Here is a 26,159-nt window from a genome sequence, read left to right on the forward strand (position 1 = left end):
AGATGTACATTTTACACCCCTGCACAGACATGAGTTCACATACCAGGCTATTACAAAATTGCATTTGTGATCTCCACCAGTTAGGAAGTACAAGGGATGTACATTTGTGTGTGGCAATGGTTCAAACCATTTCGACATCTGGTAAGTTTAAGTGTTGCTATTTTTAACTGTATTTGTATCAGTTATCATTTGGGTTTGTCTGCAAAGATACCTTAAAAGGACTGCACAGTACCCACTGCTATATATTGACAGGTATCCTACCTGGCAACTAATTTCATCCTCACTAGACATGAATAATCCCTAGATCTGCACAATCTCTACAACTGCTGCGCAGAAATCCAACTCCTGGAGTCTGATTTCAGGTACCCTTCTCCTTCCCACTTGTAGCTGTGCATCTTTCATTATGACCTGCCTCCATCCTCACTCCAGACTACCTCAGACTGCCATCCAACTCCTCAGACTGCCATCCGACCCCGCCCCCCTTTGCCCCCCCCTCCGCTCTCTCCGCGCCTCCTGCCCCACCCCCGCCACAGGCAGAGAGCGCCCACGTGTCGTCATCGCTCCGCGCCGGCCGCCCTGATCACGTGGGTGCGGCGGGGTGACGTCACTCGGTGGAGCCGGCCGGCGATGTGGGAGGTGCGGAGCGGGCGGCGCGGGCGGTGAGGGGATCGCGGGGTCGGTCCCGCGGGGTCGGTCCCGCGGGGTCTGGCGCTGATCTTCCACGCCGCCCCACCAGGGTGCCGGCACTGATTCTCCCTCCCGCCCCCCGGGGTCCCGGCACTAGTCCTCTGCGCCACCCCCCCGGGATCCCAGCACTAGTTCTCCGCACCGTCCCCCCAGGGTCCCGGCGCTGGTCCCAACGCTGCCCCCGTACCAGCCCCGCACTGCACCTCGCCCGCCTCAGGGTCCCGCCGACCGCGAGCTCCCGCGCCCCTGGAGATCGCGGTGTCCCGAATCCTCAGCTAGGACTGCAGTCAGGCAGTGTGCGGTGCCGGGGCCGTGTCGGGTGCGGGGCCGGGGCCGTGTCGGTGTGCGGGGCCGGGGCCGTGTCGGTGTGCGGGGCCGGGGCCGTGTCGGTGTGCGGGGCCGGGGCCGTGTCGGTGTGCGGGGCCCGGAGGCGGGGCGGGCAGCGCCTGCCGGCTCGGTCAGTGTTTCGGCGGGACGGATGACCGCCGTTGCCAGCGTAGCCTTTTTGTGTGTTCATAATGACCTTGGGCACGGGGAAGAGTTCTTTGTCCCGAGAATTGGCTTGAAAAGGGGCATGAACCCAGAAGCAGCCTCTCTGAAAATTTTTTACTCTTCAGAGAATAATTCAGGCAATAGTGATCTTCTTTGCACAGGTACCGTTGACATACCCACCTCTGGGCCGCTGAATAAAACATTTTGTACAAAACCCTACACATGTTAGGGGACTGTGTGAATTCGGTTTAAAACCTGTAATTTCATGATAGTTTTAAATGCTGGGAAACCGGTAATCAGACTTTTACAACAGATTAATTATGTCTGTCAAGGGAAAGACCAATATTAGTAAAAGACCTGCTGTGTTTTTCACTTAACATATTACTCCATGAGATCAGTTTTAAACGTCTGCATGTTTAAGAGCAAGTGCTAGAACTTAGGCTGGTGATAAGGCATCTGTATTTGGGGTTAAATACTCCCAAATTCTGTGACTGGCAGGATATCTAAGGCATACTGGTAAATCTTTTTATTTCAAGCACAATTTTCAACTGTGCCCTTTTGTAACTCATGGTTGTTCCACATATAAAGTTTTGGATATATTTTTTCTACTTCTCTTTATTATATTTTCCTAGTCACTTCTTACCTTTAGAGGCTGTGTGTGAATTTCTGCATGCAACCTCCGCAAAATGTATACATTTTGTCTTCAGTCTTCTAAAATTTGTTGCACAGATTTACCTTGGATATTGCATTAAGAATGCATGTAGGCGAATGTTTATATCAGAATACATTAAATAAGATTTTTAAGAATCCGTACATCAGAGGTGATTGCATGTGCTCTTCTGTTTGCATGTGCATCACATAGTGAGATCCCCTGTTTGTATTCCTTAAGTTGCACCATAACTCTTGAGATGCTGTAATAAAATAAGGAGGGTGTTACAATTGATTCCAAGTGGATGCTTTTAGGCTGGTATTTTCAGTGTATGTTACTCATGTACATCTCGGTACTGTCACTGGTTTCTTGGTCGTGTAAAATGTTTGACAGGACACTTTTGTCTTGGGTGTGTCATGGGGGGAAAAGCAAAGTGAAAACATTACCTGTTTGAAAAGTTGAGAAAAGGCTTGAAGGAAATTCAGAATTTTTAGTTACAATAGAGCTTGTCTGGCAAGAAAAGTGACAACTTGATCTTGTTTCGGAAAAAAATGGTGATAGGGAACTTAGTGGATTCATATTGACTAGGCAGCTGTTGAACCTTTGAATAAAAGTTTTATCATGGAAGCCTTGGCATCAAGCACCCTGTAATCTGACTCTTATTGCTAACGTCTCTATGACAAATGATTGTTTGCCTGTTTTATGATAAGCTTTCAGTGACATACAGTTGCAAACAAAAAAATTATTAGGGCTTAAAAGCTATGTAGTAGTAAAAGTTAAATGTTTGCTGATTTATGTTACTTCTTATACTCGCAGAAAAAGAAGTTTATAAAAATGGTGAGAAAATTCCATGCAGTTAGTTGTGATCTTTACATTTCTAGGACTTGCAAAGTTTCAAGAAACTGATTTTTTTTGTGTTAATAAAAAGGGATAAGCTATCAAAGTTCACACTGCCATGCATTCCAGCTGCTGCTAAAAATTAAGGGAATGTAAGAAAAAGGTGGTGGAGGGGGAAGACAAAATGGTGTATTTGCAATATGCCAGTTACAGCAAGACATCGTGACAGAACTGAAACATGTAGCTTTCATCATGAAAGATATGGAAAACCTCAAACCTACACCCAAAAAACCACATTCCACAACTTAGCAGCAAGTAAAGAAAGCAGTTACAGTAAAAGGAGAAGCCAAGCTGGATAAATTGAACATAGAAGGCATAGCTGGGTTACACTGAAGACTGTTTAAGGAAGTGTCTTGTAAGGAAAAGCATAACTGCCTTTGACTCAAAGTTGGATATTTGGCAGTTATTAAGAAATTAAACCCACCACTTGTTCCTTTCCCCCTGTTCCAAAGAGAGCGAAAGAAAAGCTTGTAAGCTCAGTTCCTTTGCAAAAGTGACTTCACAGGATAGTAAACTTGGAGCAGTTCAATTCAATCCAAACTTCAATACAGCAAAACTGTAGTTATCTGTTCAGATTAGTGTCAGAGAACACAGCTGTGTTGGGAACCTTATTTTTGACTTTCCTGCTTTAAAATCCTAGCATTGATTCACGTGTAAAGGTAATGGGGGTATTGTGAAGGATCAGTAACAAAAACCAATTGCACAGGATTACATTATGCAAGCTAAAAAATAGTCTTTAAAAAATATTTAGTTGAAGGAATCATTTCAAGGTCATTTGAGTTCAGGTGGTTGATTTGATAAGCATTGGAACAGAACTGGAATCAATAGCTGTTGGCCTCCCTTCTGGACTTGGAAAACAGCAGTTGCTGGCTTGGCAGATGGATGTGCTGTGAGAGAGATATGAGCTTATGTTCATATCTTTGTGAGGAGTTTTAAAACTGATATTTTAAAATCTTAATTTTAATGTGTAACAAATCCTTGTTTTGCAGCATTTATGCTTATCTTAGATAATCACAGACTTTCTTCACTTTAATCCAACAAAATCTGTTAAAAAGTAGCTGCGAGTAGTCATAGGTGATACGATCTATTGAGTATATACTTATCAGGCATATCTGCTCTTACAGAATTCTGTTTAACAGTGATCATCAGCTGAAATTATGGCCACTGCCAGTGGTGAGGTGCACCATCCTGTAGATCCCGGAATCTCAAAGCTGCAGTTTGCTCCCTTCAGTAGTGCCTTGGATGCAGGATTCTGGCACGAACTAACCCAGAAGAAACTCAATGAATACCGACTGGATGAGACCCCCAAAGTTATCAAGGGATACTATTACAATGGTAGGTGGAAACTGCACATCTTCCTTAGCAGTTCAGGTTTCTCCTGTCATAGTCTTCTAAGTATTTGTGTAACATAATTTAGGTGTTTGGCTGAAACATTAGAAAATATGGCTGAATGAGCTGAGAATTCTTTGTGGGTAATTTATAACTTACGTTAACAAAAAAAGGGTAATTCATCTATGTATTTCAGTTTAAAAGAAGCATCTTGCTGCTTTTTGTCCAGGTGATCCTTTGGGTTTGCCAGCTCGCTTGACATTGGAGTTTAGTGCCTTTGATACGTAAGTACATACTGTGGTTTACCTTAATTCCTGCATGAAGACACTTTCCTTGCGTAACAGCTACACATAGGTATGTAATATTACTTAGATAAACTCTACATGAGAATAAATATACCTTTTCATGAACTTTATAACAGTGGAGAGACTACTTTCAGTTGCAAACACTAGCTCCTTGTGTCTGAAGGGCTGAGTTTAAAATATGGTGGTAAGTCTCAAATTCACTCAGTGTTTGTATATATGTTTATAAAATGCCACTTTTCCCATTTCTTCGGTTTTTCTGTGTAAAAAAGGCTATTTCAGTCATCCAATTTCAAATTTTTCCTTAGATCTTTATTTACTGAGGGATTCATCGTTGCAATCAGAATTTCAAAATAGTTTTTACTATCCCTGGTTGTTACGTTGCAGTCTTTTCCAAAATATTTTAACATTTCTGACTGGAGTTTTGTAGTTTTGTCTTCATCCCAAAGTGAAAGGTAAATCAAAGTTGCCTCAGTGTACAGAGCAAAAACGAGATGAGAGGGAAAATATTTTTTTAACGTGGTTTTAATTTCCAGCAATGCCTAAGTTAGTATAACTAACATAGGAACAGATGTCTTCATAGTTAGTGTCTTGTTTGTTTTAAAGTGGTGGATTATAGAGTTGTAAATCACAGTGTGCCTTGCTTGGTGAGGGTGTTAGGAGCCTGCTGAGGCTTTGTGCATTTTGAGATAATTTCCTAGGAGATATTATCCCATTAATTCTTACGTAAGAATATTTAGGTAAAATACTGAAGGCTTATGCAGCAAAGTGCAATTGGAAGACAGCTGTGACATTGGGAACAGGAATTGCAGGTTAGGAATAAAGGGATGGTACCATGGTGTTTGAACTCACAACCATTAGGACAAAAATAAAATTACGAAACGTCCACTTAGGTAGCGTTTAATTGTTCCTTCTACTATAGTAATTTTCTGTACCTTATGTAATCAATTTAGGTGATCATGAAGAAGTGCCTTTTAGTTTTAAAAATTTTTGGAAACTACATCATATGTATTTATGATGTAACTTAAACATTTACTGTATTTAAGTTTTAGCAATGGCCAGAAACGTATCAGTTTGGGAGAAGAATGTTAAAAAGGAGTCAATGGTCAGATCTATAAATAAGGGAATATTGTAGGGTTTTACCTAATTTATCTCAAAAAACCCCTCTGTATCTGCAAACAGCAGTTTTTCCTCTTAATCTTTTGTCTGCTTTAGACTTCCTTTGGGACATATTTTAAACATAAAATTTTAACTGAGTAACTCTTTATGTGAATACTGATGTCTAAGTTTAGCCTAAATTTTTTTTTCTGAGTGAAAATCACATTTGTCATGGATAGCTTATATTTGAACAGAATTTTTAAATCCATGTTTTAGTGTCACCTTGCTTAGAGACAATACAGATGCCTCATCTGTTTTCAAAGTCATAATGGAGAGGTGTATTTGTAACCAGTCCATATTCTATAAAGCATTATGATCATAAAATTGTTTTTATTTGAGGTGTTGTTGACTTGTGTTACTGTGCCTCATCACTTGGTAATTTCAGGGCAAGCTTACACCATAGGAAGCTACTGCTGCTATCTCTGATTGTGTTAAAGGTATATCCAATTCCCAGGTGTTTTCTTCTTTCTTTCAGGAACGCTTCGATACCAGCCCGTTGCTGTCCTGCTTTTGGAACGTTGTATAATACCAACACTTTTGAGACGTTCAAATCCTGTGATAAGAAATCACTTCTGGAAAAAGAAGCCAATGAGGTAAGACTAAAAAATCAAATCACCGGTTATTTCCAAATCCTTTCTACCAATTGAAGTGCCTTATAGTCTCTGCTCCAAGTATTGGAGATACTCACCCATATAAGTAGCCTCAGGATCTACCTTATTCTGGTAGGAATAGTTTGATGTTTGATTTTTACAGTTCTTTACAAGAGAGTGGAAAGTAGCTAATTATACTTTGAGAACTTGATTCACTGTTCTGCTAGGCTGCATTTTAAGCCTAGCAAGAGCTGCCAATTTGTCTTGACATCCAGAAACCAGCCAGTGCCTGGTTTAAACATTGGATTACTGCAATATATCTCTGTGACAAAGAGATGGAGAAGCTCCAGAACAGCAAGAAGACTGAAATAAAGCAAGAAAAAGGTGGCTGTCAAAGAGGCCGGTCTGCTTGCACTATAACGAGCTAAATTTAATGTCATGGCTTGGTAAGAAGCGAAAGTCAAACTTAAGGCAACCTTTTACTGTTTTAGGCACTTCACTTTGACCAACCCTTGATTCCTTTAGTTCAATTGATTGTCTGCATGCTGGCATGGAGTAGCAAAATTTTCATGCATCTCTTCACTCAAGACTGAATTTTTTGTGTTCCTGCATCTTGCCTTTAAGATCCTTTTTCCACAGATAACAGTGTGGATGAGATCAGTTAGGAAAGGATCACAGTGTATTACTGGGAGTGGTAATTTCCAGACTTTAAAGGTATAGCTTGAAGAATTAAAGCTTTTGCAGCTGTTCTCATGCTCTCTTTGTGTTTTGTTTTTCTGCCCTTTCTCTTCCTTCTTGTCCATCAATGACAGATATGGGAATCCATAAAATCTGGAGCTGCTCTTGAAAACCCCATGCTCTTGAACAGGTTTCTACTGCTGACATTTGCAGTGAGTAGAGATAATATATCTCATATTTAGAGCATTGTAGTGGAAATGATGAAGTGGTTTCTTTTAAGGAGAAATGCTGTATTACTGTTACCGTATCAATGTCACCAGGATCACTCTCAGACACCTTACAATGTCTGAAAATATTTTTAAAAAAACCTAATAAACCACTCTGATGTAGAGCTATCAAATATTTTAGGATGTGTTCTTTAAAAAATGCTGGTGCCATCTCATATAGTTTCTACAAATCTGTTAGATTACCTGATGGCTTTATACATACTAGTAAAAGTAGAGAAACTGTTTCATGTTTCACAAATTGGAAGTTTTAATAAATGCTCCAGTTAATAAAAACTGAAGGATTGTATACACATTATCTGTTTAAATCTTAAATAAAAATGTATACAGAGAAGGGAAGTTTTCTAGTATTTTTTATGGTTTTCTAAAGTCATGACACAGTGCCTTATGAGGTAAAGAGAACCGTGGTTCCTATGATTAGTATAATTGACCATCAATTATAATTAATATTCCAAACCATCATTTAGTTTGATGTATATTTTTATTATCTAATTTTACATTTCTTTTTCTAGGATTTAAAAAAGTATCACTTCTATTACTGGTTTTGTTACCCTGCTCTCTGCTTCCCCAGTGGAATACATATAATTCAGAAACCGGTGTGTCTTGGTGAGAGGTTCTCATTAAATCAGGTATTCAAAATGCTGAATATTCTGAAGTCTAGTACTAAGAAATTTTGTGAGCTGCAAAACTTAGTATTTTTCGTTAGCACGTACTGAATTAATTTGAGAACCTAATTTCTTTTAAAATCTTCACTTTTGTTATTTCCAAGTGGGTGTTTTGTTTACCTCTTTTTTTGTTATTGTATACAATCTCTCAGCTTAACATTACTTCACCTTTATTCATTTAGATGAGGTAATAATGATTCAGGCAATGAAGCAAATGATGTGGCAAACACTTCTTAAAGTGGCAGTTATGTTAATTTTTTTTATATACAGCTTAATGAATATATAGCTATGTGTTTGAAACCCATTATAAAAGAAAATTTTTTAAAAGGGCATCCCCTGGCAGAACCAAGTCATTAAAATTACAAAATTGTTAAAATAAATGATTGGATAAAGAAAAGGAGTTAATGGGGAAGATTTTTTTTTTTAAGGAGAAAAGATAACTATTTTGAGTTTCTTTCATACTACAGTGTAAAAGAACCAAAAAAATCCACTTGCCCACATGTGCCTTTTTTCTTTGACAGAAGTTAATACAAAACCTTGAATGGCTTTTTAATGGAAGAGTAATCAATGAGAAACAATTTTGGTTTTTTTCAGTGAAAAATACTTATATCCCTTTTTGGAAGACCTTTCTGTAGTGGTAAATAGTGTAAAAATACCTAACAGTCATGATCCAAAGACAAGAGTTTTAACTAAACACTGAAAATGCACCTAGTGAAATAAATTAAGTAGGACTGGTTTTTTCCTAATAAGAAAGGGACAGATTTAGTTTCTAAGAAGCTTCTCTGACTATCAGATGAGATTTTTATCTTGGTTTAATTCTTATTGCTACATCAGTTTGTGGCAATGATAATAATGCTCCTGTTTAAATTTACATTGACAAATGCTGTTTTAGCAACTTAATTTTTTTATCTCTGTTACTGTGGTTAAAACTGTTGGTTACAGTTATCTTTTTGCTTTTAGATTCAAGCACTTCAGAAAGCATATGATGACCTTTGCCAGAAAGAGGGAGTTACAGCCCTGCCTTATTTTTTAATCAAGTATCACGACAATTCTGTCATGATATCTCTATTGAAAAAGTGGGATGGTTTCTTTCAAGACCAAGGGGGAAAGGTAATGAGAATTTTAAATCTTATAAATGTTTAATTTTCAAATGGTTTGAAAATTGTCTGTGATACTGAGCTGGGCACAATGGTACCATCTTGAAGGTTGGCTTTACAAGTGATTTTTATGCTGGTTTTCCTTTAATTTATTGTCTTGCTGACATGTGTCCCTTCACTTTTTGATCATTCCAAAGTGAGTACAGAATTTTGTTTTGAAAGCAAGGCTTCAGTTGATGGGCTTCTCTCATAATGGTGTTTTTAAGCAAAGTAAGGAAGGTGCATTTATTGGAGTGAACATTGAATGTCCATAAAGAGACCAAACTAAATAAATGTCAAAGCTGTGGCAAATGCTTGACTGAAATCTAGCGTAACTATATAATAAATATTTGTAAATATGTAAAATGTGTGTGTAGGCCTTCCCTGTCCAGAATTTTTACATTAAAAATGCCAGATAACTTTTACTGCGAACTGAATTAATATATGTATGAATAGATGACTTCTCATGCAGATCAATTTCATTTGCAGGTGACGGTTGGAGTTTATGATCCATGTAATTTATCCCAATATCCAGGATGGCCACTGAGAAATTTCCTGATCTTGGCAGCCCACAATTGGTATCTATTTTATTCTTTCACACAAAGCTAATTTATTGGTTGATACCAAATTAGGCATTTTTCTCCCCATGGCACTTTACTTGTATCACCCATCAGAGATTTTGCTTTTACCCTCGACATGCCTCACCTTGAGTGATTCTGATTTTATATATTATTCTGGTTTTTATTTCTGTGAGCCACAAGTTCCTATTAATCCTAATCCTCACATGAATGCATGTGCCTGGAAATACCTGCTTCAGACCCCGATAATACCCGGTAGGTGCTTCAAATATTGTTAAAAGTATTCTATGAATTTATATCATTTATTAGTGTCAAGTAATAGTGAACCTCAATTTTGAAAATCATATATTCTTAGGTTTTCTTGTAGTGTACCATCTTGAATTTTTTTTGTTAGACAGAAGATGGGAGGCAGGACAGTTTTACGCTCTGGTTTTTGGGAGAAAAAAGTATAATTTAAACTGGTTTTTGGAAAAGAAGTATAATTTAAAGGATCAAATAAATTTGTGTTGCTGTAACAAAATTGTAATTAAGCTGCACTGCCATAGTTTTGACTGTCATGTTTTATTCCAAAGCACTAAGGAGAAGATGTGCAGGGTTGGGTGTGTTTTCTGGGCTGCCAGTGTGCAAAGATGTTGTAAGAGCCAAGGGGTTTGCATGTTCTTGGGATTCAGGGGGTTTTAGGCACTCAAGTTCTATTGGTTGATTTGAGAGTTTGAATCATAAGGAGGAAAAATTATACCATATTTAGAACTAAGAGGATCTTGCTTGTGACATATCACAGTCCATCGTCACCTGAGATGTGCTCTAGTGATTCCCTGCTTTTTATTCCTCTAAATATATAGTTTGTCCAGCAGCATTTTATATATGAGAGAGGACAGGCTGACAGTGTCATTACATAGAACTGTTCACAGCAAACTAGTTATTTTCATATTTTTATATCCTAAGGAGTTGTTTCTATTTCTGTTCTATTTCTGTGCCTGAGAAAAAGCCTTACTCAGAATCTACGAGGGACTAAACCTTTATGAAATGGTGTTTAAAAGAAGTCCCTCTTCTATTAAAGAAGTTGCATGTCTGTCTCTATTATCTTTTTTTTTTTTTTAATGGCAGGAGCAACATTCTCCAGACAGTTGAAGTGCTCTGCTTCAGAGACAGGACCATGCAAGGGGTGAGGGACATAACACACAGCATTATCTTTGAAATAAAACTTCCAGAGAAACCCCTTGGCCCAGGTAATCTAGTTAAAAAAAAATTCCTATTTTTTTTTCTCCCTCCTCAATCACTGCAGAGACAGAAAAATAAAATAATCATACCAAGTCATTGCTTATACTAAGTTATTTCAAAGGGATTTTAAATTGTTTGCATTTCTGTCAAATGTCTACAATGGAAATGGTTCTGTCTTCAACAAAGAAAGAAGAGAGCATATTCTCTTTTAATTTTTTCCTACATTAATTGTGTTTCTAATTTAAAAACAAGAAAAGTCCTCCTGGTATCATATGAAATACAAAAAGCCCAGGCAATCAGTATGTTCTTGTTAAATTTGTACACAGTTCCTCAGGTAGAAAAAAATGCATATAATAGTGAATTTATATGGTGTAAACTTTCTGTATATTGCTAAAATAGTAAAAGCCTGGAGCAGAGTGAAACTGTTTCTTCAATCCCGTAGTGACATATCCAGATGTATTTTAGAGCAATACATACGTAATGCTCAAGCATAATTTCAGAGTTAAAGGACATTATCACAACATTACCTCATCCAAAAAGTTCTGAATGCTTTATATATATCATTTTTATGAATTGTTTGATTATATATATATATATATAATTCTCCACTGAATTCACAGGTAGTGTCTAGGGAACGTGAAGAAATGATTGAACTTGGCAAAATTTACTGAGTTCTGATTTATGAATTTACTGAGCTTGACATTAAAGATCTGGAGGCTTGACGGGGAATGGTGCTGTCTCTTTTAGGTTTAAAGCAAGCTGAACAGGCAAGAGCAGCACATGGGACACCTGAGGGCAAAGCACTTCTCTGAGAATCAATGCTTTCAGGTGATGAAATCAGCAATATTTGTGTAGCAACATGCACTGGGTGGTTAAGATACAGATTATTTACCTAGAAGTTTAGCATTAGTGTTTTTCCAACAATGTTAAATCCAACAAAATTTCTTTTTTCTATCCTGTGATATTAAGGCTTTCATTCTTTCTTTTGTTTTTTTCTTCATTTTTTTTTCTCTCCATATGTCAAACAGATTGTCCAAAAGCTGTTGGATGGGAGAAAAACCAAAAGGGAGGCATGGGTCCGAGGATGGTGAATCTCAGTGAGTGCATGGATCCAAAAAGGTTTGGTTTTTATCTTTTAAATTCCAGTAGTTTTCTTTACTTGGGCTCAATCCATAACAAGTTGGAAGTGTGAAATGCAAGGAATATCTGTCTCTTAGGTCAGAATATCCAGTAACATATACAGTGGGTATTGTTTTGGCAGTCCTTTTGGAGGGAAGAACCTTAATGGAACAGTGCACTGCCTGCAGCAGAAATCTTTGCCATTTTTAACTTCAGCTTAAAATTTCAAATGCATTGTATTTAGAACTGAGTGAGATGTAGGCCATGATGTTACAGGCCTGTGGTTTTCACTGAATTCTATAACCTGCAGGTTGTTAATGATAATAAGCATGGAGAAAAGTTCAGCCTTTGGGAATTGTTAGAGTGTGACAGGAAAGAGCTCAGGAAACGTGACTTTAGTGATTTTTATCATTCAGTAATGGATTGAAAAGAGTTACAGGGCCTGTTGGCTCGTCTACTTTCACTGGCTGTATCTGTGTTCTTGGCTTGGAAACACCGTAAGAGTGTGCTGATCTAATGATTCAGGTTAACCTTTTACCCATCAAGCAAAGCCATTTTTGTCTTGCAATTGTGCCAATTCTCAGTATGTTCATACTTCCTTCGAGAAAGTTCATCTCAGGACTCTTGATTATAGGTAAATGTAACTTCTTTATTTTATGCATGTTCACTTCTGTTATTTCCTACAGGGGATGTTGGTAATATGCCAGCCTTGACAGCTGCCATCTTAAATCCTTGTTGAACAAATAATTTAGTGGATACTGCAAAATTTTTTATATGATGTATAAGGGAATGAAACTTAGGAATCTGAGAGCTGTGATGACCTGGTTGATGAGAGTTTTAACACCCTGTGTTCTGATGAATATAAAAATCCGAAACTAGCTTGAACATGGATTTCCTACCTCATTTTCCTTCTAAAACTTTCACAAAGAACTGACCAGATTCTTTAGGGGATAAATGTAATATTTCATGTTAAGGGCAGGTGTAATTGCATACAGGAAACCAATTTAAAGAAGAAAAAATAGTTGATGGGCAAATGATCTTAACAGGAATCTTGTCTGAGACACTGTTTTTATTTTCATGCTTGCATCAGTTTTGTTACTAAAATTTTAATTTTGGATTGTTACCTTTTTCAGAAGCTCTTAGAGACCTGTTCCAATTCCAAAGGACGTTAGTAGCAAGTCCAGAGTGGCCAGCTGACACCTTTTTAGTATATCCAGGCTTATGAAAGAGAGCATTTTCCTAGCAAAATTACCTGCTTAATAACCATCTTTTCAAATATCTACAAGTTATTTCTTTTAAACTTCCACTATCTTTTTACTGTTTCTTCAGTAGTGATTTACTCTTCTGTTTTTAAGCAGTGCAGTCACAGCTTTTCTGAGAATGTTATTGGGCCAACACATTGGTTACAATAAGAGGTTCCAAGGAAACTGAGTATCAGGAACTGTGTGTGTATTTATTTAGAATGATTTTTGGCATCTTCTTTTTGCATGTTTTGCATGTGTCATGAGTGAACAAGGAGCATAAAAAAAGTTTTTCCACTGTCCTTGCCATGCACCTTATTATTAGGTAGAAATATGCTTGAGAGACTTTGTTTGTCGTATTACTGATGTGTTAAATCGCCAAATTCTTTCTCTCCTTTAAAAAAATAAGTCTTGAACTTCTCCAGTTGAAAAACAAGTAATTGCTTTGTTGGAGAAACACAAGAGCATTCAGAAGTGTGTTGCTATTTATTTTGTGGTCTAGGTTAGCAGAATCATCTGTGGATCTTAATTTGAAATTGATGTGCTGGCGTTTGGTCCCTACTCTGGATTTAGAAAAGATTGTGTCTGCCAAGTGTCTGCTGCTAGGAGCTGGTACACTGGGTTGTAGTGTTGCAAGGACCTTGATGGTAAGTCCTGAGTTAATCTTAAAACTAATCTGCTGTTTCTTATAAATTCTGTGTTTCTTTTTTTTGTCCAGCTGCATGACACATAAGAGAAAAGTTGTATTCCTGTGCATTAAAATACACATAATGCATAATTAGTTGATACTATAAATTGCAGGAAAGAGGTAAGATCCGTAGCCAAAAAGTTCTGCTAATAGTAGAATAGCAGAAAGTCAGAGAACCATGGCAGAATAGTACTTGTTTAGAATTTACATTAAAAAAGATTGAACAAAAAGTTCTCGTTAATTTTAATGAGCTATAATATGCAGTATGGGTAACAAACAGGAGGAGCTGGGAGCCATTGTGCAGCAGGAAAACTGGGATGTGGTCACCATCAAAGAAACATGGTGGGATGACTCCCGTGACTGGAGTGCTGCCATGGGTGGCTACAGGCTCTTCAGAAGGGACAGGCAAGGTAGGAGAGGTGGAGGGGTGGCTCTGTATGTTAGAGAGTCTCTTGACTCTGTGGAATTTGAAGTCAGTAACAATAAGGTTGAGTGCCTGTGGATCAGAATCGGGTAAGGCCAACAAGGTTGATATCCTGATGGGAGTCTGTTACAGACTACCCAACCAGGATGATGAGGGTGATGAATTATTCTACAAGCAGCTAGTGGATGTCTCAAAATCGCCAGCCCTTGTCCTTGTAGGCAACTTTACCCTGCTGGATGTCTGTGTTCTCCCTGTGTGGGAACTCCACACAGTGGAGAAGAGGCAGTCTAGGGATCCTACACTGTATAGAGAATAATTTCCTGCTCCACCTGGTAAATGAGCCTGCCAAGGTGGGGCCCCACTAGACCTGCTGTTCACAGAGAGGAGCCGGTAGGAGATGTGGTGGTCAGAGGCCCTCTGGGGCAGGCACAGTGACCATGAAATAAGAGAGTTTTCCATACTCAGAGATGCAAGGAGGGCCATCAATAAAACTTCTGCCCTGGACTTTCAGAGGGAAGATTTTGGTCTATTCGGAAGACTAGTTCACAGGGTACCTTGGGAAACAGCCCTGGAAAACAAAGGGGTCCAGGAGGGATGGACATGCAAGTCTTGAAGGCACAGGAGCAGCTGTCCCAGTGTGCCGAAAGGCGAGCCGGCAGGGACGATGGCCAGCCTGGCTGAACAGGGAGATTTTAAAGGAAATTAGGGGAAAAAAGAGAACTTACCGACTGTGGAAAAAAGGGCTGGCTACTCATGAAGAGTATAGGAATACAGTTAGGTCACGTAGAAAGAAAATTAGAGAGACAAAGGCACAATTTGTACTCAGTCTAGCCATGGCTGTTAGGGATAACAAGAAGTGCTTCTACAAATTCATCAATAGCAAAAGGAGAGGCAAGGAAAACCTCCATTCTTTATTGGACATGGGGGGAGCATAGTCATGAAATATGAGGAAAAGGCTGAGGTACTTAACACCTTCTTTGCCTCACTTTTCAACAGTAAGACAGGTTGTCCTCGGGACATCTGACCTCTGGAGCTGGTAGACAGAGACAGGAAGCAGAACAGCCCCCCTGTAATCCAGGATGGAACAGTTAGCCACCTGCTAAGCCACTTGGATCCTCACAAGTCTATGGGACCAGACGGGATCCACCCAAGGGTGATGAGGAGCTGGCAGAAGAGCTCGCCAAGCCTCTCTCCATCCTTTCCCAACAGCCCTGGCTCACTGGGGAGGTCCCAGATGATGGAAGTTGGTGAATGTCATGCCCATCCACAAAAAGGGCTGCAAGGAGGACCCAGAAAACTCCAGGCCTGTCAGCCTTACCTAAGTGCCTGGCAAGGTTACGGAGCAGATCATCCTCAGTGCAATCACACAGCACCTACAGGATGGACAAGGAATCAGACCCAGCCAGCAGGGGTTTAGGAAGGGCAGGTCCTGCCTGACCAACCTGATCTCCTTTTATGATCAGGTGACCCGCCTGGTGGATGAGGGGAAGGCTGTGGATGTGTCTGTCTGGACTTCAGCAAAGCCTTGGACACCGTCTCCCATGGCACACTCCTGGAAAAACCGCAGCCCATGGCTTGGACAGGGGCACTCTGTGCTGGGTTAGGAACTGGCTGGAGGGCCAGGCCCAGAGAGTGGTAGGGAACAGTGCTGCATCCAGTTGGGATCTGGTCACTAGTGGTGTCCCCAAGGCATCAGTGTTGGGCCAAGTTCTGTTTCATCTTTTATTGATGATCTGGGTGATCGGATTGAGTGTACTATTAGCAAATTTGCAGATGACACCAAACTTGGGGGAGCGTCGATCAGCTGGAAGGCAGGAGGGCTCTGCAGAGGGACGTGGACAGGCTGGAGAGTTGGGCTGATTCCAATGGGATGAGGTTCAAGCAGGCCAAGTGCCGGGTCCTGCCCTTTGGCCACAACAACCCCTGGCAGCCCCACGGGCTGGGGACAGAGTGGCTGGAGAGCAGCCAGGCAGAGAGGGACCTGGGAGTTTGGATTGACAGGAGGCTGAATATGAGGCAGAGTGTGCCCAGGTGGCCAAGAAGGCCAATGAATCCTGGCCTGGATCAGGAACAGTGTGGCAGCAGGAGCAGGGAAGTGATTCTTCCCCTGTACTTGGCATTGGTGAGGCCACCCCTGGAGTGCTGTGTCCAGTTCTGGGCCCCTCAGTTCAGGAAGGACATGGAGGTGCTGGAGCAGGTCCAGAGAAGAGCAGCAAGGCTGGGGAAGGGAGTGGAGCACAAGTGGTGTGAGGAGAGGCTGAGGGAGCTGGGGCTGTTCAGCCTGGAGAAGAGGAGGCTTGGGGGAGACCTCCTCAGTCTCTACAACTACCTGCCAGAAGGGTGTAGCCAGGTGGGAGTTGGTCTCTTCTCCCAGGCAACCAGCAGTAGGACAAGATGGCACAGTGTAAAGCTGTGCCAGGGGAGGTTTAGGTTAGATGTTGGGAATAAATTTTTTACAGAGAGAGTAATCAGGCATTGGAATGGGTTGCCCAGGGAGGTGGTGGAGTCACCGTCCCTGGTGGTTTTTAAGATGAGACTGGATATGGCATCAGTGCCGTGGTCTGGGAACCACGGCAGGGTTGGATCAAGGGTTGGACTTGATCTTGGAGGTCTTTTCCAACCTGGTTGATTCTATGATTCTATGATCAAATTCACAGTGAAGCACTTAAAAGTAACTAACTATGCTGATAATTGCTTTCAGGGATGTTTCAGGTTTTGAGGGATTACTGTTAAATGATATATTTGGACAGACTATATTTTCTGTTCTTCGATTTCTGTGTGAGTACAAGGTTCAAAAGCTTTCGTAGCTTGATCTTTCTAGAAACAAAATGGACAATGTGTCTGGCATTACTCAAAAGTATTTATCTAAGGCTATGGTACTTGTCATTATTTGAACTCCTTTCTCATTTAGGGCTGGGGAGTCAGGAAGATCACATTTGTGGACAATGCAAAGATCTCCTACTCCAACCCTGTGCGGCAGCCGCTGTACGAGTTTGAGGACTGTCTGAGTGGGGGGAAGCCCAAGGCACTTGCAGCAGCAGACAGGCTACTGAAAATCTTCCCAGGAGTGGTAAGATCAGTATTTTACAACATATTGATACATTGCTTGGAAGAAAACCAGGGACTTTAAATTGCTATTCCACGTGCTAGTAATTAAACATTATTATGAGTGAGGAAAAATGCTACACAGGTGATATGTTGGTTACTGACAAACCTGCAAGCATTTTACTTCAGATACTCCATAGCTGTTAAACTTTATTGAGACAAATATTTGTAATCATGACATATAAGTAAACACCATCTGAATTATCTTGTAGCTCATTGATGGTGAAGTAAAATGTATTTCTGTCTAGTATGTCCTAAGGACATAAATGTGAGATCAGACATATTAATTGTCCATTTATGGGAGCAGGTCTTGGAACTGTAATAAATGTATCATTGAGATTCTCTATTATGTTTTACACTAAAAATTTGCAGTCTTATTTGCCACCGTCCAAAAGGGGTGGGGGACCGTGACACAAAGGGTCGAGTCCGTGACACAAAGGTGGGATGCAGGTAGAATGCTTTATTCATGCGTGCACCTGGTCTTTTTATCAGCTCGGGAGGGGAAAGGGCCAGAACATAGGGCAGAGCATGAGACAGACAAGCGGGGGGACAAACCAGGATAGGGACACGGGCAGAAGAGGGAGGAACCGGGGAGAGAAGGGGCGAATGGAGGCTGTCCCCTCTCTGCAGCTTCTCCAGCCAATCGGCAGAGAAGCAGGAGCAGGGAGGTGAGCAGGGAGGTGAACAGGCTGGGACATGCCTGGGAAATATAAATTCTGGAGAAGCATACAATGTGTATATACATAATAACTGTAAAGTCTGTATCATAAAGTCCTTTCAATCACTGTACATCTTTTTCCACTTCTGAGATTTTCCCCATTCTGATTCCTGGTCCTTCACACTTATTTAATTGATTTTCAACATTAGAAGAAAATAAGTTAATGGTTAACTTCCAGAAAAGTAGTTGGCCTATAATTTCAGAATAGACACACTCTCAGCATCCTCTATCATGAACAAAAAAATTTTAGACTAGTTTGGCATGTGATGAAAGTCACTCAACTGTTGATAAAACAGTGTTTGTTTTGGAATTGAGACTGTCTTAGAATGGGTAGCTATAGTTACCAGAGCTCAGCTGGCAAACAGTGTAGTAAGAACGCTCACTATGCAATTCTGTGTTTAAAGTGCTACTATGTTACTAGTCATAATAATGTTAGGAGTTATGAAAAGAGAAATACAGATTATGTCATTGGTGTTCAGCGTTGTGAACAACTTTACAGATCATTTCTAAACATCTTTAGGTTTGTTTAGTTTCAGCCAAGGAGTGCCCTGTGCTTTTATTCTTCTCTCTGTGTTGACCCTGTTATTATCCTACCATTATCATTTATGAAGTCAGCATTGCTACTAAGTAGTAATTCAGTGAATATTTGAGTATCAAACAATGATTGCCAGTATGAAAAAATTCTGAGCATTTCACTTTCAGAACTTTTGGTAAGTAAACCAGAAGAAACTCTCTGAAAGTTCCAAGAGCTTTATTTAAGCTTGCTGCACTATAGTGTTGCTGTTACTTGGTGATACTCCTTTAGTTATAGAAATATTAAATATCAAGTACAGAAGAGAAAGCATCTGTGCAGTGTCACACAGAGCACTAACAGGATGCCCTCTAGGGCATGTGTCACATGATTTCTCACTTTTTTTACTTGAGAACTCAAAAACAGGAATATTAAGAAAGCATGAGTACTTTAATTAGAGGAAATAAAGGCTGTTTGTGGAATCCTGACTTGTACAGTTATGAGTTTTCTTGTTAGAAATAACCAAGAAAGCAAAAGACCAAACTATACCATGGAATCGTGAGATTGTGATGAGGCTTGGGAAAAATAAAAAGGAAAAAAAAAAGTTAAAGTAGCCTGGAGAAGAGCTTCTAGTAATAAAGGGGAGCCAATAACAATGCTTTAGTGAGCCTGTATTGATGATGTATATACATGTATATTTGCTATACACAGGGAAAAAAACCAATTTTCCTGTTTGGTAATAGCATATACAATGTGCAACCTGTACTGTGTGTAAGGAATTTTTCCTCTACTATACACCTCAAATATTCTGCATCTCCCACTGTTTTTGTAGCACAGTATCCCCATTAGTGTTTTGCATTCCCTGTGTTTTCCTCATGCCATGGATGTGTCACATCTGATCAGCCTTCAGTGGGACTCACACCTGGTTTCATAGCTTTTTGGCACAAGTGAGGAGAAAGCAATTGCACAGTTCCTGTGTACCCACAGGATAGAATGTTTCTAATATATTTTTTCGTCAATCTCATTCCTGCAGTAGAATTCATGGAGGAGAGGGATCCTGTTTGAGGATCTGTAAATAAACAGAGAAACTACATGCCAGCACCAACAAGAATTAGCAGGGCTTCCTAGTAAAACCTCTGGTTCAAAGAGTTCATATCATGCTGGCAGCATGTGAGTCGTGAGGTTCAAGTGGCAGGCCAAGCGCAGGGACTAACAGTAAGTCTTTAATTAGTCAGGGTAAAATCTTGGTGCCTTGGAATGGTTTGGACAGTGAAGCTGCTGTAGCTGGAGATGTTCGTAGTCCAGTGACTGCACCGGGCTTCTCCACACGGAGCTACAGCTGTTCCTGCACACTGTGCTTTGCTTCTTACCAAAGTCCAGATTTATCAGTATAAATGTCTTTGAAGAAAAAGATTAGTTGTCCTGGATTTTGAGCCTTCTCATTTCTCTCATACTGAAGGAGTAGCCAAAGCTGTCTCTTGCTGTTTGGAAACCCACATGGTCCTTTCCGAGGGAATCCAATCAGCAATGCTGGTTCTGAAGGCATTTCTGAAAACTTGGGTTTACATTTGCAGTCTAATTTACTTTCTTTGATTCAATTTTGAGTAATATTTTGCATGTAAAATGCAGTTTCTCCTGGTTGACTTTGAAATGCTTGACTGCTCTCTGTGAATTCTGCTTTATTTTTTAATTTTACATCCTTTCTAGTTGGAAGAGTAACCACCTCATCATTGCAGATGAAACAAGAAGGAATGCTTTGGCAAGGAGCTTTGATTTGTTTCATTCCACTTCTAAGATTATCATTAGCTGTAGCTTAGAGTTTTACTATAGAAAAGAAGAGAAGCCTTGGAAATAGCAGCATTTATGAATTCACAGCTTTTCCTAACAAGTAGGTAATGCACAGAGTCATTCATGCAACTGTTCTGTGGAATTTAACTTTCTTACCTTCAGGCATGGAACTCCAGTGTATTTAGCATCTTATCATCCTTTATTCTGTACTGCCTGAGGGGGCCACTTTATGTAGATGCTTCTCATAGAACAATTTAATGATGCCAGCACCCCATTTCTTAATGTTGTATGTACCTACACACTTCTGTTCAGGTTTAATGTATTGAACACAGTTATATTCTAAGTGATCTGAGCCATGGTTTAACCAAAAATGCAGAAAGTTAATAGAAATGAGAAAAAAAATGAGACAGAATGTTATGGTAGCATCACAAATTGCAATATTTTGGCTGTTGGCTTTAAAAAGAAATGCAAAAAACCCAAAAGCACTAGAGCCTTTAGCACAGCTTTGATCAGCTGTCAGTGAAAGTGTTGAAAAGTACATTATCTTTTATGGTTTTGCACGTGTCAACATACTTTTAAAAAAAAGGAGTTCTGTGTGATTCTATGACTTTATGGGATGGTAACTTTAAAAACTTTTTTTAGTGTGAAGGTCTTAAAATCTAAGCTTTTTTGTGAGCAGTGAAGCAGAATTCTTTTCATCACATAGAGACTCCTGAGATTTTGGAATGAGCAAGATCTGTCTTTGGAGATATATGTGTATTTATTCTTCCTTAAAATAATATTCATGTGGCATCCCAAGCTACTCTTTGAGCTCTTTTTGCCAGCATTTGGCTGCAAAAGTGAACCTCAGCCACTTTTGCTAGTGACTGGTTGTGGTGGGGGGAAACAGTTTTCCCCCTGCAGTTATAAAATGGTAAAAACCCAGGGGGTGGTGACCCTTGAGGTTTTACCCAATGAGCGCTTCTGCAAAATATAAACATATCACAAGCAGACCGGAAGAGAAGGTGTAGTGATTGTTGTAGTTGAAGAAGTAGCCATGTTGTAGAGCCACGAGGAGAAGCAGCAGCAGCCCCACTGGGGGCTGCCCCCCCCCCCCCCCCAGCCCCCAGCTGAGGGGCTGCAGGGACTTGGAACAGTGTAAAACTGGGCTAAGTACCTGTAGCTAGAAAGCTAAAGGAGTTTTCTCCACCATGAGTTGACAGACAGAGCAGCAGCATGAGCAGTGTCCAGAGAGCAGTGGCAGAGAGCCAGAAGAGATAAGGGAGAAGCAGCAGAAACAAACATGCAGCCGAGCAAGAGACACAGAGTTGTCCGAGAGAAGGAGAGCCAGCAGCAGAGAGAGCAAGACTAAGCTCTACAGAGAGAGAGAGAGTGTTTGGGTAAGAACCAAAAAAAACCCCCAAACTCCTTTGAGACCCCTCCTAGGAGGAGGATGATATACTCTTACTTGAGAAGAGTCTGGAATGCTACAGCACTGCAGAAAGGAGCTGAAAAGCTCAGAGAAAGAGTGCGGAGGGGGTAACCTTGGCCCCCCTCGCCACTGCTGCCAAGCTAAGCTAGCAGCCTGAGATCAGAGCACAGAAGCTCTGATAGAACTCTTGAGGCAAAGGTCTTCAACTGAAAGCTGCTCGAGATGTTCTGACTCAGGGGTGAGTCCCCTGAGGAAGGGACCTTCATGGGGGTCTTACATCCCATGAAATGACATGGTGAAGTGAGTTTTGTCCCTGCTATGCAGTCCACGGAAGAGAAGACCCTCGCTTGGAGACGATGGGCTGAGGGGCTTGGATACCCCCTCGTGTGTACTGGCAGAGATCCAGCTACAGCTGCTGCATGAGAAGAAGAGAGCCTGCTGCCATAGAGACTGCTGCTCTGAAAGTAGAAAAGATCTTTTCCTTCTTCCCTCCTGGACTTTTATTTGGAGGGGAGAAGAGATTTGATCCATTGTAAATACTTTTATGTCATGGTAGAGATAGCTAAGATTGTATATAATGTACTGTAGTATTTATTTTGTACAGTCATTGTAATATATATTCCCTTCCCCCCATTTTGAGTCTCGTGTGGTGTCTGGAAAACCCATCTCACACTGGGTTGAGATGTGGGAGGGGGTTTGGACTAGGGAATTGGATTTTGGAGCTCTTAAACCATGATATTTTTGGTAGCAGAGGATGGTTTTGATCCATCGAGATAAAGAGAAGAGCCATGATGCTTGTGATAACAGAAAGAGTTTCCAGACAAAACACAGACTGGACCATTGTAGAGAAAGTAAGGCTATAGTAATGTAAGTTAAGTACTAAGAGTAGAGTTAAGTTTGTGATAATGCTATATTGATGTGTAGTAGAGAGATTTTGGTTATATTTTAGTTTATTGAAGATTGCATGTTGATTAGAGTTTTTCAAATTGTTGTGATATGTTATATTTCACAAAAGCGAGGCGGTGGACAGTTGTGGTGGGAGGAAACAGTTTTCCCCCTGAAGTTATAAAATGGTAAAAACCCAGGGGGTGGTGACCCTTGAGGTTTTACCCAATGAGCGCTTCTGCAAAATATAAACATATCACAAGCAGACCGGAAGAGAAGGTGTAGTGATTGTTGTAGTTGAAGAAGTAGCCATGTTGTAGAGCCATGAGGAGAAAGGGCAAGAGCCCCCTGGGGGGGCTCTGGCCCCCCCAGCCCCCAACTGGGGGCTGCAGGGACTTGGAACAGTGTAAGACTGGGCTAAGTGTCTGTAGCTGAGCCGGGGGATGTTTCTCCACTGTGAGCTGCAGCAAGAGATACTGAAAAGCAGCGGCAGAACAGCAGTGGACGGAGAAAGTGGCAGAGAGCCAGAAGAGATAAGACCAAGCAGCAACAACAGAGAGAACTCCTGGAAGGAGAGAGAGAAAGAGAAAGATAGCCAGCAGCAGAGAGAGAGAACAAGACTAAGCTCTACAGACAGAGACAGAGTTCTGGGATAAGAACTGAATCAAAAACCCCCAAACTCCTTTTGTGACCTTTCCTAAGTGGAGAGGATGGACTCCTACAGAATGGAAGTCCTAAAACTGCAGCAGCACTGGAGAAAGGAGCTGAAAAGCCCCGAGAAGGAATGCGGAGGGGGTGACCTTAGCCCCCCAGCTGCTTGAGACAGAGCACAGAGCTCTGCAAAGGGAATTTGAGTCCCCTGAAGATAGGGACCGTCACGAAGATCCCTGAGCTTCGTGATATGACGTAGTGAAGTGACCCTTGTCCCGGTGAACACAGCCTACGGAAGAGAAGACCCTCGCTTGGAGACGATGGGTCGAGGGGCTTGGATACCCCCTCGTGTGTACTGGCAGAGATCCAGCTACAGCTGCTGCATGGAAGAGAGAGACAGAGATGCCTGCTGCCTTAGAGACTCTGCTGCTCTGAGAGCGGAAAGGATCTTTTCCTTCTTCCCTCTTGGACTTTTATTTGGAGGGGAGAAGAGATTTGATCCATTGTAAATACTGTTTTGTCATGGTTAGAGATAGTTAAGATTGTATATAATGTACTGTAGTATTTATTTTGTACAGTCATTGTAATATATATTCCCTTCCCCCCATTTTGAGTCTCGTGTGGTGTCTGGAAAACCCATCTCACACTGGGTTGAGATGTGGGAGGGGGCTTGGACTAGGGAATTGGATTTTGGAGCTCTCAAACCATGACATTTTCAAGGAACAGTTGAAACTATTGAAGCTGCTAGACTTGTCTGTATTCCTACAGCTACAGTCACAGGATGTTTTTTTTCTGAATTCTGCTGAGATTTTTGTATTTTACAAACCCGGTTTCCATATTTCTATGCAAGTGGTGTTTAACTCATTTGTTTACTTGTTTGTGTTAATTTATTGAACAAAAATCAACCTCCTAAGTCACCAGCAGTGTCAGTTATGCTTATGTAATAAATCAGCACGTGTGTGCAGCATGACTTAATGAGTTATCTATAAATACATTATTCATGTACAACATGGATTAAGTTTTCTGTTCCTGCCACAGCTTTTTGAGGGTATAATGACCCTGAAGGTAGAACCTCCTTCAGTAATTACCCAGTGTTGTGCTGGTGATATAGAGCTGTTCTCACTGGGAAACAGCTCCCTGTTGGTAGCATGCTGGGTCACTGTGGGCTCTGCTTTCCTGCCCTTGGAGGTGGCAGTGAGGGAAAAAGGGGGGAAAAAAAGTATATCCTTTGGTGTGGTTAATACAGATATTACTGAATTAATTTCCCCAAGCTGCTATATGTACCTTGTTCTTTTTATCATCCTCAGGGGTATTTGTGACGTTTAGAATGTACATTCACCCTTCTGGTTATTTACCTCACCTGGATTTATGAGTTGTGCTTGTAGTCAGTCTATACAAGAAGCACATTCCACCAACCTTCCTTTTCTCTCTTTCCATGCAATTTTATCTTTGGTTCATCCAGCTTTTAAATTTTGTCTTTTAAACTGTTGGTTGCTTAGGGCACAGTGACAGGCAGGGAGGCTTTGGCAAAGCTTATGCTTTAACATATACGAAGATCCATTCTTCTCTTATAGCAGATGGCTGACAGATTGTGTTAATGTATTTCCAAATTAATGAGTTAATTCTTTGCATTGTATATGCATTGTGTATGTGCTTATTTGGCTCAGTGTTTTCTGCTTAGTATGCCTTGCCCAAGTAGGGGGTTGGAAGAGGAACATGTTTCTGCAACAGGAATACGCTCTTTTCAGCATCTGCACAGTACAAGTCTCCAGACAGCCAAGCTCTAGAGTAACAAGTCTCAGAAGTGCTTTTCTTGTATATCAGCTTCACATATGGCTGGTTGAATTACAGTAAAATCATTTGAGACTAAGGAATTTAAAACAAATAGCAGAATGTGTGATACTTCACGTGCCTTACTGTAACTAAGTCAGTATTCCATAATCAGAAATGTGAACTGCATCCTGTGAACATCATGTATGAAGTGACTGCGAAGAGAATCCAAAACAAAGATTTTATACATGTTTAACAACTGAATCATAGTCACATGTAAACGGGATTGCTTGCCTTTGTAGTGAGGATGTTTGTAATTTCTGGGATTAAGAGCAATTCAAATACCTTCTTGTAGTGATTTGCTAGGCCTAAAAAGACCTTCTGAGACACATAAACAGGGTTGGTCTGCACTCGTGACCCAAACTAGTCTGTTTGCACTGAGCTGCTCTGTTCTGGATAAATACAGCAGCTGAGACTCAGAAACTTTAGCACTGCGCTGTCACACAGAGATGTCAAGAAGAAAGTTGCCATTCTGCCAAAGAGTAATTGAATTTGTACTCTATACAGTTTTGTATTGAATTTTATACTAATTCTATTCAGTCACAAGGTTATCTTTTTAACCTGTTGTTTTCTGTCTGCCTCCATCTAGAGCTCAGAAGGCTATAACATGAGCATCCCTATGCCAGGTCACCCAGTGAATTTTTCTGAGGTAACAATGGCACAGGCTCGGAAGGACGTGGCTAAACTTGAAGAGCTTATTGATACTCATGATGTTGTTTTCCTACTGATGGACACTAGAGAAAGTCGATGGCTTCCTGCTGTCATTGCAGCCAGTAAGAGGAAGGTATTGTACCATTTCTTTTCTTTCATTCTTTCCTTAATTTAAATAGATTTCTGATCCTGAACAATAGTCTTGTATGTCTTTGTAGCTCAAATGAACTTCCCTTTGCCAGTAGAAAGATCAGTGTGTCTTTTTAGTGCAGACTTCACTGAACTATAACTTCAGGTGTGAGTGGGTGTAACTTGATAACTTAATCAATTCCTCCTTAATCCTCCTGTCTTCTCTGCAGTTTGCACCTGTGGTCTTTCAGCAATCTTTTAGCTGTTTAAAAAAGCTCAGAAATGGCATAAAGAGTGAGTTTGCAAAGCTGGGTATTGAACTGGAAAGTGCCAGCCTACTCT

General features: G+C 40.7%; 1 protein-coding gene across 8 annotated transcripts in view; it reads left to right on the forward strand.

Moving 5' to 3' along the window:
* Nucleotides 1-564: 564 nt before the first annotated feature.
* Nucleotides 565-26,159, forward strand: part of ATG7 (autophagy related 7) — a 124,673-nt gene continuing 99,078 nt past the window's right edge. For 5 of the 8 annotated variants that reach the window (XM_064667966.1, XM_064667963.1, XM_064667968.1 and 2 more), the window contains exons 1-13: nucleotides 565-636; nucleotides 3,850-4,060; nucleotides 4,284-4,338; nucleotides 5,990-6,107; nucleotides 6,917-6,994; nucleotides 7,579-7,695; nucleotides 8,692-8,841; nucleotides 9,357-9,445; nucleotides 10,553-10,674; nucleotides 11,695-11,785; nucleotides 13,529-13,673; nucleotides 17,050-17,208; nucleotides 25,627-25,821. In XM_064667966.1, the coding sequence (XP_064524036.1) occupies nucleotides 3,883-4,060; nucleotides 4,284-4,338; nucleotides 5,990-6,107; nucleotides 6,917-6,994; nucleotides 7,579-7,695; nucleotides 8,692-8,841; nucleotides 9,357-9,445; nucleotides 10,553-10,674; nucleotides 11,695-11,785; nucleotides 13,529-13,673; nucleotides 17,050-17,208; nucleotides 25,627-25,821 (1,497 nt within the window). In that variant the 5' untranslated portion in view covers nucleotides 565-636; nucleotides 3,850-3,882. Of the gene's footprint in view, nucleotides 637-701; nucleotides 1,007-1,163; nucleotides 1,341-3,849; nucleotides 4,061-4,283; nucleotides 4,339-5,989; nucleotides 6,108-6,916; nucleotides 6,995-7,578; nucleotides 7,696-8,691; nucleotides 8,842-9,356; nucleotides 9,446-10,552; nucleotides 10,675-11,411; nucleotides 11,495-11,694; nucleotides 11,786-13,528; nucleotides 13,674-17,049; nucleotides 17,209-25,626; nucleotides 25,822-26,159 lie in introns of those variants that run through there. The other 3 variants (XM_064667965.1, XM_064667964.1, XM_064667970.1) reach the window with 3 other exon arrangements.

This window comes from Pseudopipra pipra, chromosome 11 (assembly GCF_036250125.1).
Source record: "Pseudopipra pipra isolate bDixPip1 chromosome 11, bDixPip1.hap1, whole genome shotgun sequence".
NCBI lineage: Eukaryota > Metazoa > Chordata > Aves > Passeriformes > Pipridae > Pseudopipra > Pseudopipra pipra.